Below are 17,486 nucleotides of genomic sequence, written 5' to 3'. Positions count from 1 at the left end.
GGGGGGGGGGGTCTGACTCTTCAACAGCGGCTCTTCTTCCCGGTAGAAACGGTAGAAACCGTCCTCTTCATCCCCGGTGTCTCCCCTCCCTGCTGCCGGGCGCACGGATCAAACCCCGGTCTGGTTTTCTGGGTTCAGACAGAAAAAAACCCGGAAAAACAAAAACCAGCTGGCAGCGGAGGAGACGCGTCGGCTGCTGCTGCTTCTTCTTCTTCTACTGCTACTACTCGGTATGTTTCTTCTTCTTCTGCTTGGCTTTCACCGGCGGTTCACTTCCCGTTCGTTGTGTTACCGCCACCTACTGGTTTCATAAATTACTAGCCTATCATTATTACTAGCAATTAAATCGTTTCCACTAAACCTGTTTCCTTCAAGAAATCCATCGAAATCCGACAATTTTTTTTTTTTTTTTGCATTCTCTGCTTATTTTAACACCTGCTTCTTCTTCTTCTACTGCTACTAGCTCTTTTCCCTCGTCCTCCTTACTACTTCTTCTTCATCATCTTCTTCGTGTGTGTGCCTGCCATTCTGCCTGTTACTAGCCACTGCTGTAATTTCACTAGTTGCTCCTATCATTGAAACTGGTTCTTTTAAATTTTTGTGATTGGCAAATACAAAATTAGTCACTAGTAACTAAAAAAATAAGTAGGCCTACTAGTGTTTATTTAATTGTTACTAGTCAAACTAGCAAAGTGACTGGTAAAAAGTTCCAGGTGTGATTGAATGATTGAAACGTTTCGTTCTTTCATCTCAAACAGAAACTGACAGATCGTCAAACTGCTGCAGAGAATTGTTTTTCTTTTGCTAAAAACATGAAATGAAGGTTCACAGCCGTCATCTCAGACGGAGCTGATGCCACAGCTGCTGCCACAGCTGCTGCAATATCAAACCTGCAACAGTGTAACGACTTAAAATCTTAAAAACCAAGAGAGAACGCCATAAGTTTGACTGGTTTCCAAGGCAACATGACCCAACGTCACTGCCAGGCAGCAGCTTCAGCCTGACGCACCAACACACACAACCTGCAAATGTCAGGAAATGCAAGTCTAATCTCCCTCTGCAGTGGAATATCATACCCCCCCCCCCCCCCTCTCTCTCTTTCTCTCTCTCTCTCTCTCTCTCTCTCTCTCTCGCTCTGTCTCTCTCTCTCTCTCTCTCTCTCTCTCTGTCTCTCTCTCTCTCTCTGTCTCTCTCTCTCTCTCGCTCTGTCTCTCTCTCTCTCTGTCTCTCTCTCTCTCTCTCTCGCTCTGTCTCTCTCTCTCTCTGTCTCTCTCTCTCTCTCTCTCTCTCGCTCTGTCTCTCTCTCTCTCTCTCTCTCTCTCTCTCTGTCTCTCTCTCTCTCTCGCTCTGTCTCTCTCTCTCTCTGTCTCTCTCTCTCTCTCTCGCTCTGTCTCTCTCTCTCTGTCTCTCTCTCTCTCTCGCTCTCTCTCTCTCTCTCGCTCTGTCTCTCTCTCTCTGTCTCTCTCTCTCTCTCACTCTCTCTCTCTCTCTCCGCTCTCTCTCTCTCTCTCTCCCTCTCATAACTTGCATAAGTCAATAACTGGAGCCTTTGCAGTTCCATTGTGAAGCGAGTCCGAAACACAGCTGTCCTCTAAATATAGGGACCCACACTTCCCACATAGAGGCCCGCTCAGAGAGGTGCAGATCAGGTGAACCCAGTGCAGGACAGCCAGGCAGGAGACAGGCTTGGACATCAACAAAGGCTTTACAGCTAGTCTCAGCAGGCGATGAATACAGAACGTAAGTCTAGACTGACAAACAAGCAGAGAAAGGTGGGTGGCTGAAAACTGAAAACTGGACTAGTAAATGAACTGAAAAGAGACAGCTGGGAGGCACTGGAGCAGCATGTGGGGAACACTGGGACGCCATAGGGGCCAGAGGAGAGGGACACAGCAGCGGGGCAGGTGTGGGGTCAGGTGAGCGGGAGACCGAGGCCGTGACAGCGTCTGGTGATGAGGGGATTTCATGAGCTTTTCCAATTCGTCAGGGGAGAAAGTAAAAAGAATATATATCAGCGAACAGCTATAAACTGTCTAGCCTACTGTTCCCAGGCAGATCGGACCAGACTGCCTAAGACCAAATAGAAAAGGAAAAATTCTTCTCTGCCCCAGAACTAGTTTAATTCTGCCCCGGGAACAGGACAGAAGATGAATCTGTCCCCAGAACAAGGATGAGTCTTATAGCCTGCTGTAAATAAATCTGACCCCAGAACAGGCATGAGTCTTAAAGCCTACTGTAAATAAATAACCACTAGCTAACAGCTATCTTGTTTACATAGTCAGCAAACTGCTACACCTGAACACTTGTCTCTGTCTGACAATGCAGCTCTGCCATCATGAACCTGCTTGACTTTCAAATTGGCCCGCCTCCTGACTGTTTTGATTGGTCGCCTGATTGAACCAATCGTAACAGTTTCTGCCCTGAGGAGACGTTTCAGTAAGCAAAACTCCTATCTGCACATGTGACTCCAGAGTGGAGGGTCTTACCTCTACACTATCTGTGAGCACAGAGGGAAACACTAAGGGAAAGTGAAGAACTTACTAAGGAGCAAGCTGTAGGAAATTCAAATGCATATTCTTTATTTTTTCAAAAACACATTTACACAGCATCAGGCCTATGCAAGATGCCATATGTACAGTTTCACTTCATATTTAATGTAACTATTCCAGTGAGTGTTTCTGTTTAATTAGTCTAGTCTGGGTTCAGTGGCAGTGTGTCATTCTCCTCTCCATGCATTTAACCTTAAAAATTACAAAATGACAAATGATCAGTGGTCAGAAGGTGCCGCTATGAATGCCGATCTGTTCAAGATAAGTTGATCGATCTTTAGCAAGACAAATGATGTCACCAGATGTTGTCTGTGAAGCCATGTTGGAGTTGATTAATACAGTTCTAATATTCTTTCTGAGGCTTTTAACACAGGTGGGACTGTCATGAAACTCACTGTTGTGTTTCCTCACTCTAACACACCAGAGGAGTCAGCCTGCTGGTTAAGGCTCAGGTTTTCAAAGCAGAGGATTGTGAAAATCCCGTATCTATCATCGTTGTTGAGACAAATGATGGATTTTGAGGACAGACGCAACCAGAATAAAAATGACTTATACTCATAACTTACAAAGTAAAACCCTTCAGGCAAACATGTTTTAAAAGTTCAGGTATCTGAAGGAGGTTATTTGGTTGGAAGTTGTTTTTTTGGTCGTGTTTATGGTTTGAAGTTTTATTTTGACATGGTTGGATGTTGTTTTTGTGTTTTGAGCTTTTATTTTGACATGGTTGGATGTCATGTTTTTGGTGTGAACTTTTGTTTTGACGTCAAGTATGTGGGATGTTTTTTTGAAGGACGTTGGGTTTGAATTTTTACTGGAAGCTTTTGTTTTGGCACCAGTTGTTGGATGTCTTATTTGACATCCAACAAAAAAAGTGGATTTTGCACAAATTAAGGGGTGAATTAATGTAAATGTAAGTTTATTTTAAGGGATTACTGGTTCGTAAAGCATGCATCACATGATAAGGCTCCTGAGTTGGATTTGAACCCAGAATGCCTTGTGTCCTTTTGTCTGTACACTCTGTTTTATTCGTTTCTGTGTGACGAATGAATCAAGTTTTAGCGTCACTGTGTTATTCTGTGTTCACTCCTCCTCCTCCTCCTCCTCCTCCTCCTCCTCCTCCTCCTCTTCCTCCTCCAGCCTGGTGAACCTGAGCCAGCAGGGGGCGGAGCCTCTGATCCTGTCTGACCACCTGGTTTCCAACCCGCTGCCCGGCAAAACCATCATCAGCCACGACGCCCCGCACTCCAACATCAACATCTTTGTCTGGAGTTTGGCTTCGGTCTGCGCCGAGTTCCCGGCTGCCCGGTCTCCATGGTTACCTGCTCCCCTACACGGACCCTGGGTTTGGCCGGGGTTGACGGCGGTTCTGCCAGAATAACGCCAATGTGTCATTTTTCAAGGACGACTGGGAGGAGCTCAAACTAAATACTGTACTTCAGTCCAGGTTTGAGGTTCTGGCACTTTACTGAGTTTTTCCATTCTGTGAGACTTTCTACTTTTTCCTCCACTACATTTATCTGCCGGCTGGAGTTACTAGTTACTTTGCAGAATAAGGTTTTACACGCAAAACATACGATAAGCTCATAAAATATGTTGCATTGTTAGAGTTTAAACTCTCCAACAGTATATGGAACAGTTAGACCGACAACATTAAAATACTTCTTACAGGTTAATGCTTCAATAATTTAACTCTCTGAAAGAATGAGGACTTTCACGGCTAATACTTCTATACTTTTACTTAAGTAAACTTTAGAATGCAGGACTTTTCCTGCATTCCTTACTGGAGTATTTTTCCATTATGGTATTGTGACTTTTTCTACCGCTGCAAACTGCAGATGGACCGGTAAACTGTCAGAGAGAGAGAGAGAGAGAGCACAGAGTGGAGAGACAGGGGAGAGATATGGAAAGCCTCCAGTCCAGTCCTTCACCAGAGAAGAGTCTGCAGGTTTCACTGCAACCAAACGCTGCAGCTGCTGATTTCACTGATTCATACTGATGAGCGAGGAGGAACTAGCTGGTGGAAAGCAGAGGTGGAGACTCGAGTCCCAGTTTGAACTGCTTGAGACTTGACTTGATGCATGAAGAGAAGACTTGAGACTCGACTTGACTTGGGTTCTGGTGACTTGGGACTTGATGACTTTGATGACTTGAAAAGGTTTCTAAAGTCTTGACAAAAGATCTTGTGTTTGTGTAAATGACTTAGATTGTCCTGTAACTTTATCTCAGCATGATGGACTTGTCTGTCTCTTCTTCTGTGGTGTTCATACCAGCTCAGAACACATGAAGAAACAGCTGAATATGAGCATCAGTCCAGAATTTTGTTCTGCTGGGCTTTCCAAGCATGAGGAACCGCCTCCGTCTCCTTCTACCCATAATCCCTTATGTTTCCGGGCGGTTTCCTGTAGTCTGTTGGATTAACGAACCGCACCGCAGTTCTCTTATTAGAGGACTGAGACTCTCGTTATTTGGTGCCACCAGAGTTCAAAGGTCATTGTTCTCACCTGGACAAACCAACCAACTAAAGGAGGAAACACTGCATCCTCATATTGTTTCTGTGGTAAAACCCTAACCCTAACCCTAGGCTTATTCATTTTAGTCCAATATGTGAAGAGTTTTGCTCCAAAATGAGAACTCCATCAGCTGAAAAAATTAAAGACCATTTTACAAAATGATAAACAATTAAACCAAATAACCAAATGATGGTGCTTTATGAATGATACTAGAGAACATGACTGGAGCATTTAGATTTTATAGATATTGATGATGAACTCCAGATAGATGTTTTTAATCAAAATACATGGACTCCTTTTCCTCCTCTTCACGTGACAAATCTGCCAGTGTCGACTTTCTCTTCTGTCTTTTCATAAAGTTTTTACGGTCTGTCTGCAGGTCAGGTTCACACTTTATGAGCTCACATGACAGTTCGCCGACCTCGTCTGTTCTCACACCATCAGCATGTTCAGAAAGCACTCTGTTTGATAGTCTGGATTTGCATAACTGTCTCTGAATAAAATGAAAAGAGAGACTTGTGATTCCTTGATGGGTTTCCAGGAGTTCTTGAGTGGTGTCCAGTGTTTCTTGAGGGGATTCTGATGGTTCTTGAGGGATGTCCAGAGGTTCTTGAGGGGTTTCCGGGAGTTCTTGAGGGGTTTCCGGGAGTTCTTGAGGGGTTTCCAGGGTTCCTTGAGGGGTTTCCAGTGGTTCTTGATGGGTTTCCAGTGGTTCTTGAGGGGTTTCCAGTGGTTCTTGAGGGGTTTCCAGTGGTTCTTGAGGGGTTTCCGGGAGTTCTTGAGGGGTTTCCAATGGTTCTTGAAGAGTTTCCAGGGGTCCTGCTAGTTTAGTTTGAATTTTCATTTGCTGTAAAGTTGGCACTGGGAGAGACTGTATAATAACTGTTCTGACCAGATGTTTCTCTCCTACAGTTCATACAGATGAAAAAACTCTTCTCAGATGGCGTTCCTTAGGACAAAACCTTTATAAAATGTCACTGTGGTCTAAAGTTTATCTAGTTGGGACATGAAAAAGTTTGCAAACCCCTGGTGTAGAAAATACAAAGTCAATGAACTGGGTCCGGCGTCATTATGGATTTTATTTATCATTTGTACAAATAAATCAACCCTGAATATAAAACCTGTTCATCTAGTCTCCAGGTTGTGCCCGGCAGCCTGAGGGTTTGGCTGTGGAAACAGGATCAGATCACAGAGGGAAAAAACACACACACTGCAGTTTTTGGTGTTCTTCTTCTGCAGCAATTTATATGTTGAGTGACTTTGACCTTTGGACGCTGAAACCTGTTAAAACCAAACTGTCGATTTTCAAAACTACAGCGGCCTGTAAAAGATAAAGATAATTTACATATAGTCAGATAAGCCTTACTGGCTTCTGAATGATTTGCATAACTAGCCTACATGCTCTCAATTTTGAAACTGTTTTCTGTCATTGTAGATATTGGTGATTACGTATTGATTTATAGTTTTTAATGTTTTCATGCCAAATAATGAATCATCTCATTGTGGTTTGCTTGCTTGTTGGTTTTCGGAAATGACATTTTGTAAACTGCCTTCGCAGTACAGTTTCTGAGAAACAGACAATAAAATCAATTAATTGGGAGATAAACAGCTTTCTGTTCTCCATTCCTGATCCAGGATCTGCAGGGAGTTTTCCAGATCCAGGATCAGACCTGAAGAAGATCCTCCTCCTGCGTCAAGTCAGACAGAGTAAGACTGAACAAGAGCGGAAGTAAGTCGATTCTGTCTTCAAAATAAAAGCGTAGATTGTGCCTTTTTTTTTTTTTTTTTAAGTAAACATGAATAAGTAATTATTGGGGTTTACACAGTGATTTATAGGAGGTTAAACCCACCTGAACTCATTTTTACAGACATTTTATTTACAGAATAGAGTTTACCATCTTTTGTGGGGCTCATATAAACTTTCATGACATAAACTAATAGCAGGTATCATAGTAAGTGCTATCAAGCTGATAAAGAACTTATATGAGGAAAGGGTCTTTTATGGAAAAAGCATAAATTAATGGTCTTTTTTCTGGATATGTAATAGATTTCTGTTCATATTTTTGCCTGATGTCGATCACGCACTGCAGGTCCTACTTTATCCTCCTTTGGACACACAACAACAAAAATCATAGTTCCAAGTTGTCTGGTATGAGTTTAGTAATTGAGTCTCTCTGTGAATTGTCTTTTGCTCTCTATAGGGAAAAGTCTGTCTGAAAAGTCTGGAGCCTAAACTGCTGTCCTTGTTGCTGCATTACTGTTTTTAGTGTGTTTTCTGTTGCCCTCAGCAAATTATTATTATATTGGTGATTGTAACAACAACAACAGCAACAAAAGCAACAATAATATTGATAATAATAATAATAATAACAAGAAATGCAACAAGGACAAAGTATACAATGTTACTTATGTTACTATACTTATAATTGCAATGTTTTCAGACACTGTATGGTAGGCCTATCTTGTCTAGACTTGTATGTCTGTGAATATACTGTGAAAAAGACATTATGAAATAAAAAAACAACAGCTACATTTTTATTTACTTCAGATTCCTCCTGAAATATATTCTTTATTTTCACTTTGGTGCTTCACTGCATTACTGGAAAAAAAAAAAAAAAAAAAAAAACATTGCCACACAAATTCCTCAAATGGTGCTTTTATTTTGAAAGTACGCACCGGAAGTAGTGTGTGTTATTTCCGCGGAGCTTGACAGCGGCTCCGGCATAAAGCGGGATCAGCTGATGGGATCTGACTCACCACTTCCCGGACAGCAACATGTAACTGCTGAACCCAGAAAACTGCGTTTCATCTCTTCTTTCAGCTTTTTACTGAAGCTGGAAAACCTGAAGCGAGCCGCTGAAACCCGGTAAGACCGAGGACTTATTACCGAGCTGAGGAAAAACACGTCCGAAGAAGTTTGATCAAAGTTTCCTCGGTTATAAAAGTCAAATATAGAACTTATTTCCTTTGCGTTGAGCTCTCCGAGAGGTAATTCTTCATTTATTTACGGTCTCAACTCTTCATTTATTTGCGCAACGTGAAGTTTTGGTGCAGTTTCTGTTTAGATCGGTGATGATAATCAGGCTGTGAAACTAAAGGGATTTTCACAGCGCTGTCAGAAGCTTCTGCTTCATTCAGTCAGAGGCTAAAAATAAACGGAAACATTTATCTGCTTCATAACAGACATGAGTCACTCTAATCCTAATAAAAAAATAACATAACAGCATAAAATACCTTCATGCTGTAATTGTACATGTTGCTTTTCTTGCTCTTCTAATTTCTCTCATTTGTTTTACATGTCGATGTTTTAGAACATATTTCATACTGTACACATTTCATATTATTGTGTATATTCTCACTAGCGACATATTTCTCATTTAATTTCTTCATCTCAGTAAGTTCTACTCCTGCTGATTTCCACTCCTTCATAACACTGTAATGCAGACTTTTCCCCATATTTGTCATTCATGCATTTCCACTTCATGTTTTAGTGTTGAAATTGTTGTTTGCACGTTAACAGAACCCTCTTTGACTCTATTCTTATTTATAATCTATTTTTCTTTGCTGTCTTCTCTTCTCTGCTGCTGCAGCGACCCAGTTTCTCCACTGTTTCATATTTTATCTGTAATACACTGTAGTTCATCACAGAGGAGAAGCAGATGTCAGATGAATGTTTTAGCATTAGGAACGCCCAAGTCTGTGGATGCTTTACTGGTGAACCAGGCATTGAATAGAATAGAATTGAACTGAACTAAATAGAACCAGGCCCGGTGGATATAATAACTGTCCTATAATAAGTAAAAGGTCACAGGTTCGACTCCAGCAGCAGCCAGTGTGTCCTTCAGCGAGACACTGGACTTCCCAGCTGGTTACTCATTGTCAGAGTCTCAGTTTCAGGCCTGAGATGTGACTGTTACAGTAGAAACCTGTCATGGGATCAGCTCTGAGCACAGCTGTCAGTGTTTCGAATCACAAACAAGCCGCTGAAACCTTTAGATAGCAGATAAATTCACTTTCATTTCATTTCTCATCTTTCCTAGAGTATATAAACAAGTTTATTTCAGGCATGTAGCTGGTGCTCGTACAGTGGAGCAGCAGTACAGTAGCAGGGAGGCTAAACTCACTTCTCCGATGCTCCTCCATGACGGTTCCAGCTGTGTCCGCTTGTGACTCATCTGTAAAGCCTCTATAGCGAGGAGGTCAGGGGTCAGAGGTCACACTGTCTGGCGCACCCAGACAACACATAGAACAGATATTCCTGTGACGATCATGGATGATGGAGAAGGTCTCTGCAGGTCAGTTGGGACTTAAAGGTTAAATATGTAATATTTCTGCTTTACTGAAGCATAATATGACTAGTAAATGTCAACAGGGTCCTGGATGGTAGAGAGTGAAACAAAGTGAACAGAGATTTCTGCATTCAGAAACACAGGAGCGGGCCGAGGCTGAAGGCTCCTGCCACACCAAGGTCCCTTAAAAAATCTGGCAGTTTGTTTTTGCCTTGCTTATCAGCAAAAAACGCACATCGGAACAAATAATTTGAGACTTTATTACTAATCCGTAGGGTGTTCTGGTAAATTCGGCATGTATATAATCCTCCAAACAGTTCGAATTTTAACGGACCGGCCCATTTATGCACCGGGGAAGTGGAGTTACTTCACACACAAAATACCTTCCATATGTTCCAAAAACACACAGAGTCGTGGTGATGTCAGGATCCTGATCACAGCAAACGTCCATCAAACAAAAACAATGGTCTAACTGGGTAAAACCTGACAGAAGGTTGATTGTTGTTGATTGAGAAACAGTCCAACCTGCCCACCATGCTGATGATGGTCTCGCTCTACGGAGGGCAGAGTGTTGTTGCCATGACAACGCTGAACGCTAGAGGCCAGCACTGGACCAGAAGTTACACACAGACCCTTTAACCTTCTCCTCCTCCTCTCTGACAGACTCCCTGTATGAATCCATGGAGGGCGTGTGAGAGCCGACCAGCTGCTGCCTGACTCACAACACAAACTAAACATGTCTGTGGGGGGTGGAGGTTCCTCCCCCGTCCTCCTGTCCCCCGGCTGGGGCTCGGCGCCGCAGACCGCCCCGGCGGACGTCCCGGCGCTGGAGATCAAGCTGGGGGCGCTGGTGGTCCTGCTGTTCACCACGCTGCTGTTCGGCTTCGCCCCGCTCTGCGTGGTCCGCGGGGCGGGGAGGTGCAGCGTCGACCCAGGTCAGTTTACTTCTACGAGCATTTCTCAGAGGCGGAAACAATCTGACTGGGTGAGCTGGACTAAGGTGACCAGATTTTTTGGGAGTGCATCCGGGGGCATTTGTGGTTCAGCTAGAGTTTGTACCTGGGCGGCTCACTCACAAATCACTGGCTCTGTCCGGAGAGCATCAGTGTTACTAGAGGAGGTCTGGTGATGTCATGTTTACTGGAGTGATTCAATGTTTTCACTCCCATTCCAGATAAACTCACTATCGTTATTACACAGCGAGTTCCCACATCCTCTTTCTTTTGTAATACCGTCTGAATCCATGCATGTGATTCAGAAATTAAAAATACTTTGTGTGGTATTGTTGAATCTGATGGGAATGATACGCCCCCTTATTTATGGGAGTAATAAAGTAAAACATATATGTCATCCAGATCATTTACTAAAATCACTGACATGCAGTGCACTAAATTACATTCCCAGTGTTGTTTTTCAATACTAACCCTGTCCGGACAGCGCTACGTTCATTCCAGACAGAATAAAATCCCTGTGGTCCAGAGGTAAAACTGACCAATCACCAGACTCCGCTGGTGATAGTAATGTCGTCCAAAGAGGGGAAATCTGGGGACATTTCCGGGGACAAAGCACCAAAATCTGTGGACTGTCCCCAGAAAACAGAGACGTCTGGTCACCCTAAGATGAGTTAGCTAGGTAAGCTAGTTAGCTAGCTGCTGACCTTCAACATCATGATGCCATGGACATGAATGAATGAAAAAATGGATCCGTTGCTATTTACATTTTTGACATTCAAGTTTGCCAGTTAGTTAGCTTGCGCTCAGAAAAGCTGTGGTTGTCTGGCTCCGCCCACTGAGGTTTAACTCAACCAATTAGATTATTTCTGCCTCCAGAGTGCATTTCTGTGTTCAGTGTTAGTGTTCAGCAGCAGGTTGATCTGTCGGTGTTGGTTTGCAGAGCTGCGGCGCAGGCTGCTGAGTCTGATCAGCTGTTTTGCCGGAGGAGTTTTCCTGGCCACCTGCCTGCTGGACCTGCTGCCGGACTACCTGGACGGCATCAACGAGGCCTTCAGCAGCGTGGGGATCACAGTAAGAACCAGCAAGTTCACTGTCTGGGTGGGAAAACTGAATGAGAAACACTGCTGTCATACTGGGCAGCTCCCAGTCTGAAGGTGTTGGACTGTGTGGATGTGGAGCTCAGTCTACTTCCCCTGGGTGATGTTAGGGTTCCTACACATTTTCCACCTTTTCAACATTAAAAACCTTTTCAGGAACTTAATCGGTTTGAGGATCTTCAGCGCAGCGCTCAGGTGGGAATGTGAGTCAGAAAACAGGAATGATCAAAACTGATTCAGAATGAGAGAAGCAGGATAATTAGTACGTTTACATTTTCAGCATTTACTGTAACTGACTCTGTAAACCACAGAGACTCGCTGAGGTCAGCAGGAGAATAAGGTGAATTCAGTTCCTCCATCACCAACATGACAAGCAGCCAACAGTAGGGAGGTCAAAGGTCACGGCACCCACACAGTAGATGGAACAAATATTCCTGTAGCCAATACTCCTGCTGAATGGACACCACGTCCAAAACATTTCAGTTCAAATACAGCGGGTCACTGCAGCAAACATCCATCTTAACGTTAAAGTTATTTGGACTCAAAATTACTTAAGATTACAATCATATTTTCCTTAAATCAATTAAAACATTCTGCTTATTCCACTCGCTTCCAAACAGTTTCTAGAAACAAGAGTCAGTCTGTTGAAACGAGGCAGAAAATCGAAAATGAGGCAAATCGCTCTGCTGGTGCCAAGAAACACAGATGGTTTAAAGAGATTCTTGAATCTATTTACTGGAATTATCTCAACACAATGGCAGATCTTTTCACTTTTAAGAAAAATAAGTTTCTAAGACTCAATTATAGATTAAATGACTTGTGAAATGATTGCAGACTACAGCAGCAGGTTTGGAGTCTTTCCTTTTATAAATCGGGGATTTTTCATATTTGTCACGTTTCCATTTCGGTTTTCCTACCAAACACTTCTGTCTTCGTACCACATGGGAACAGAAAAGCACGGTACTATAGTCCTACTGATATATATCTACTTATATATCTACTTAGGGATACACATTTCATATCTATTAATCCATAATTAAGTAAGCAATCAAGACAGTAACAGCTGTAAGTAAATCTATACGTCAGTCATCTTTACTCTCTCCCATACTTCCCACTCTTACAGTCCAACTAATGTGTAGAAATTGTCGGCAGCAAATGTTTTTATAACACCACAATTACTTATATTCTACTTTATTGCTTTCATTGTTTTATTGTTTTATTATTTCTACTGTTTTATCACCTGTTTTATATTCTATTTGCTTGCTGATGTTCCGTTTCCTTTTTCTCTGCTGAATCCTATCGCTAATTTTACCGCACCATGAGTGAAAAGACTGTAAAGTGATTTATTCTTGGCTCAGTAATCTTAATCTAAATGTGAAGGAATGTGATTGTGTGGATCGTATCAAACTGGTTGATGTGAGTTTGGGTTTGAATGCCTTCAGGATGTGTCAGACGTTCAGAGGAAGGAGGCTGGAGGTCGATGCTAAAAAAAAAAAAGCACCTAGTGTGTGACTGGAAGGACACTGCTGGGAAAACCTGGTGAGGGAGGGGGGGTGGAGGGGTGTGTGTGTGTGTGTGTGTGTGTGTGTTTTGGGGGGGGTGGAGGTCGGAGGGGAGGGGAGGGGAGGGGAGGGAGGTTTAACGGGAAACGCTGTCCTCCTTCATAACCACTATTGAATTAACCCCCAACTGCTTTATAGCAGCCAAAAGTAAAAGACTGTGGTAACAGTGGGCAGCTGCTATGTGTGTATGTAGTGTGTGTGTGTGTGTGTGTGTGTGTGTGCGTGCGTGTGTGTGTGTGTGTGTAGTGTGTATAAATCTTTTTCTCCTCTCCCTGACACTATTGCCCTAGCCCATTGCTGTAGATATGAATGTGTTCCCATGCTGCCTTCAGGTGTTTCCTCATAAGCTCCGACTTCAGAGATTCTAAGTTGTAAATACGACTTGTCACGCATGCAAGCGCTTGTGGTTGGAAATAATAACAAAATGGACCCGTGACAAAAGTAGTGGCTGATATTTTAAAGCAGCACAGTGACAGACTGAAGAGGAGAAATCAAATGTTAATTTAAGTTTATGTCTTAATTAATTCATTAAACAACAAAAATGCGTCAACGAGTGAAAATAGAAACATTCAGCAATTCTGTCCATTTAAATGGGATGACATGCAGTAATAAATTATTAACATACAGTAATAAATTAGGCCTATATCATTTTTGCCATTAGTTATTGACAGTTTACATGCTCTCCACACAAGTCAACCATGTGATGCTGTCAGGGTTAGAGGTTCAACTCCCACTGGGGACACCCATGTTAAACTGTATGCACTCTGTATGTTAAACTGTATGCACTCTGTATGTTAAACTGTATGCACTCTGTATGTTAAACTGTATGCACTCGTGCTCAAAGACACTCTGGACAAAGTTGTCCACCAAATATAACAGACTTATACTTGCAGCAGGGTGATGACATCATGGGTGACATAATGCAGCCTCTGGCGGCCATATTGGAGGCCCAACGCTCTTGGTAACATCTGAGAAGATGGTTGTGTTTATAAGCGTACAATTTAGCTATCTCACTCTCACTCTCAACAGAATTGAACACACTGATCCATCTGATTTAGTGTTTAGATAATGTCAGCTTGTTAGCTAGCTAACCATAGTATCTGGTCAGCTAACATCACTGTCTTGTTGTTTACACATCTGATTAGCACACTAGCTAACGTATCTAGTAGCAGCTAGCGTTAGCATGTTCACATTAACATCAGTGTGTTTGCTGGCTAGTTAGCTAGCTAACAGTTTGTTCAGGTTAACTGAGCTGACTCTTCTCAAGCTACAACTCAGAGTGTTTTGGAGTAGAGACTAGGGCTAAAGACAAGACAGTTTACTGTGTCACAGTAACCAAATCCACCTTATCACACTATTCACTTTTACTGAGAACGTTACTGAATGGATCTACAGCCACACCACAACAAGCTGATCAGCTGCTCTCTGTTAGCTGCTTGCTACAGATTTACACTTTATTAACTAACTAAACTCCATGTCTTCATACACAAACAGCTTCATCTCTCTGAGTGATTCAGACTTCATCAGTTTTATCTCTGATGTGAATCGTTCTTCCTCCGCTGGTTTTATCACTCAGCTTTGGTTTCCTGCGTGGCAGAGATGCTGACACATCAGGTTTACACTATCTGATTCACGTAGGCCTGCATGGGAGCTTGGTGTGTGTTGAAGGGGGGGGGGGGGGGGGGGGTGTGTGACACGTAGCTGCAACTTTTTTTCCTCTCTTACTTAAATTGAAAGTTTACATGATCCTTTATCTGCTGAGTGAAGTTCACCACCATTGAAACCTGTTGCAACTAGTGATGAAAAGTTCGGCTCTTTATGAGTGACTCAGTGGAAAAATTCCTTCAACTGACCTTCAACTTTCATTCAGTTGATTCAGTTGGTCGTTGTGCGCGGTGAGAGAGGGAAGACTTCCGGTGAAGAATGAACGACAGTCAAAAGACGGGGTTGGCTCCACGTGATGCTCGTCGTGAACGATGTAGTGTCTGTCCAGTGCCGCTAGAGGGCAGCATATTCATAACAGTGGACACACAGATTGTCTTTGAATCAATGAGAAACATGTTGATTCAATCACTAAGAACCATGTGGATTAGAAGAACAAATTCCTTTACTGCTCCAGCTCTGCTGACAAACATTTTAGCATTTGAATGGTGAGGCTGTCTGACTGTAGCCTGCTCAGAAGGAGTGAAACACAATAAGGAAAACAAAGTTTGTGGAAACAAAATTGTTACTTTAGGTGGAGGAATGCAAAGAGTGAATTAGTCAGTCAATTAGTTAGTAAAATTACATACCCACTCACTCACCCACTCACTCACTCACTCACTCACTCACTCACTCACTCACTCACTCACCTACTCACTCACCTACTCACTCACTCTCACTCACCCACTCACTCACTCACTCACCCACTTACTCACTCACTCACTCACCCACTCACTCACTCACCCACTTACTCACCCACTCACTCACCCACTCACCCACTCACTCACTCACTCACTCACCCACTCACCCACTCACTCACTCACTCACTCACCCACTCACTTACTCACTCACTCACTCACCCACTTACTCACTCACTCACTCACCCACTCACTCACTCACCCACTTACTCACCCACTCACTCACCCACTCACCCACTCACTCACTCACTCACTCACCCACTCACCCACTCACTCACTCACTCACTCACCCACTCACCCACTCACTCACTCACTCACTCACTCACTCACCCACTCACTTACTCACTCACTCACTCACCCACTTACTCACTCACTCACTCACCCACCCACTCACTCACACTCACTCACCCACTCACTCACTCACTCACTCACTCACTCACTCACTCACTCACGAGATTCCTCTCTGGTTTGAATCCTCTCTGGTTCCTTTGGTTTCCTTTGGTATAGTTTCACTCTCAGACCCCTGATAATATACAGCATGGGTCTCAAACTCGCGGCCCGCGAGACAATATTTTGTGGCCCCCACCTTAATATGAAAGTTTAATGTTAGTGCGGCCCGCAAGTTTTATATGGATGGCACTTTACAGTATTGTGTGCGGAGCTGAACGAACCTACCAATCACGGTGGGGTATATGGCTCTCGGGGGTGGGACATCGACCGGGCTTGATGCAAGCAGAGAAACATTTCTCAATGAGTGAAAGTTACAGCAGCGTTGCCATGGAGAGTTTTCTTCCGTGCCTGGCTGGCTGCCTCGTTTCTATTGGGCACACGCGGACATTCGTCCCAGCGCGCTGCGTTCACAACACTTCCAAAAAAAAGTTTTTTAAGTTGCTGCCCAGCGGGACATTATACGTATATATGTCTCTCTCTGACAAAATAAATCAAAGTGATGCGTACGCGGCGGGATAAAAGAAAAGTAAAGAACTCAATGTAGCCTAATGTAGTCTGCTGTCACATAGCGACACCTGTCCGTCGGCGATAACAGTCCCCGGTAACCCGGACCAATTATAGGGTCGCACCGTTATTTGTGGGTCATTATTTTTTATTTGCATCGCGCTATTTGCATTGCCTCACACGATGAACACTACATATATTTCTATATGATGTCATTTGTTTTTTTTGTTTCTATGACTACGTTTACAACAACAACAACAGCACGGTGTCATTTCCGCTTCTTTTTCCTGTAACAACAGCACGGCGGATAACACTCCGGGAGCAGTCGCCTTTTTGCGCTCGCTATCCCGGTACTTTCTACCATCTACAAATGCCATGGTGTTCATGTCATCATGAAAGACATGAACATCGAGCGCAAAAACAAAGGAGACTGCTACCGGGCTATTATCCGCCGACCACCGTGCTGCTGTCACAGGAAAAAGAAGCGGAAATGACGTTCAAAAAGCGGAAAAGCCATGTTCAGAAGAACAGTTCATGTTCTTCAATGTTCCATTCATGTTCAGGACAATTCATATTCAGAAGAACCCATTGAGGTTAAAGAACTGTTAATAAAGACGTTTAAATCTTATTTTGTGTTAAAAAATAAAAATAAAGACATTTGAGAAGATTGGATTTTTTTTAACAAAGCTTTTCTTGTGGAATACCTGATGCGGCCCAGCCTCACCCAGACTCTGCCTCCAGCGGCCCCCAGGTAAATTGAGTTTGAGACCCCTGATATACAGTATATTATACAGTATATTATACAGTATATTATCAGGGGTCTGGCAGCAACGTATCCAAATTCTGTGCGGAGGGGGCGTTGACCTGAAATCCACTGACACTCAAAACCACAAGTCATGGTTGAGGGAGTGGGACTTTCAGCCACAGCGTCATAAGATAAGATAAGATAAGATAAGATATCACTTTATTAATCCCCTTGGGGAAATTCGGGGTCATCTCAGCATGTAAAGCATCCAAGCATCCAAAAAAAAAAAATAAAGTTTACATCGACACCATCACAAAATAGAAATTGATCTAAATCGATCTTGTGCACATGACATCATATCTGTCATTTGAAGATGCTCAGTAGACCAGGAGCAGAGTCTCCAATTGTAAAACAAAAGTGAAACTGAA

At 43.1% G+C, this 17,486-nt stretch overlaps 1 protein-coding gene across 2 annotated transcripts in view; it reads left to right on the top strand.

The window, feature by feature from the left end:
• Positions 1-7,824: 7,824 nt before the first annotated feature.
• LOC139918716 (zinc transporter ZIP1-like) overlaps positions 7,825-17,486 on the top strand; it is a 12,782-nt gene continuing 3,120 nt past the window's right edge. The window contains exons 1-3 of one of the 2 annotated variants that reach the window (XM_078287420.1): positions 7,825-7,925; positions 10,012-10,283; positions 11,242-11,372. In XM_078287420.1, coding sequence (XP_078143546.1) covers positions 10,085-10,283; positions 11,242-11,372 — 330 coding nt within the window. In that variant the 5' untranslated portion in view covers positions 7,825-7,925; positions 10,012-10,084. Of the gene's footprint in view, positions 8,048-10,011; positions 10,284-11,241; positions 11,373-17,486 lie in introns of both variants that reach the window. The other variant, XM_071908149.2, reaches the window with a different exon arrangement.

This window comes from Centroberyx gerrardi, chromosome 12 (genome assembly GCF_048128805.1).
Source record: "Centroberyx gerrardi isolate f3 chromosome 12, fCenGer3.hap1.cur.20231027, whole genome shotgun sequence".
Lineage (NCBI taxonomy): Eukaryota > Metazoa > Chordata > Actinopteri > Beryciformes > Berycidae > Centroberyx > Centroberyx gerrardi.
The sequence above is the reverse complement of the archived record's forward strand: the minus strand, read 5'-3'. Positions and strand labels throughout refer to the sequence as shown.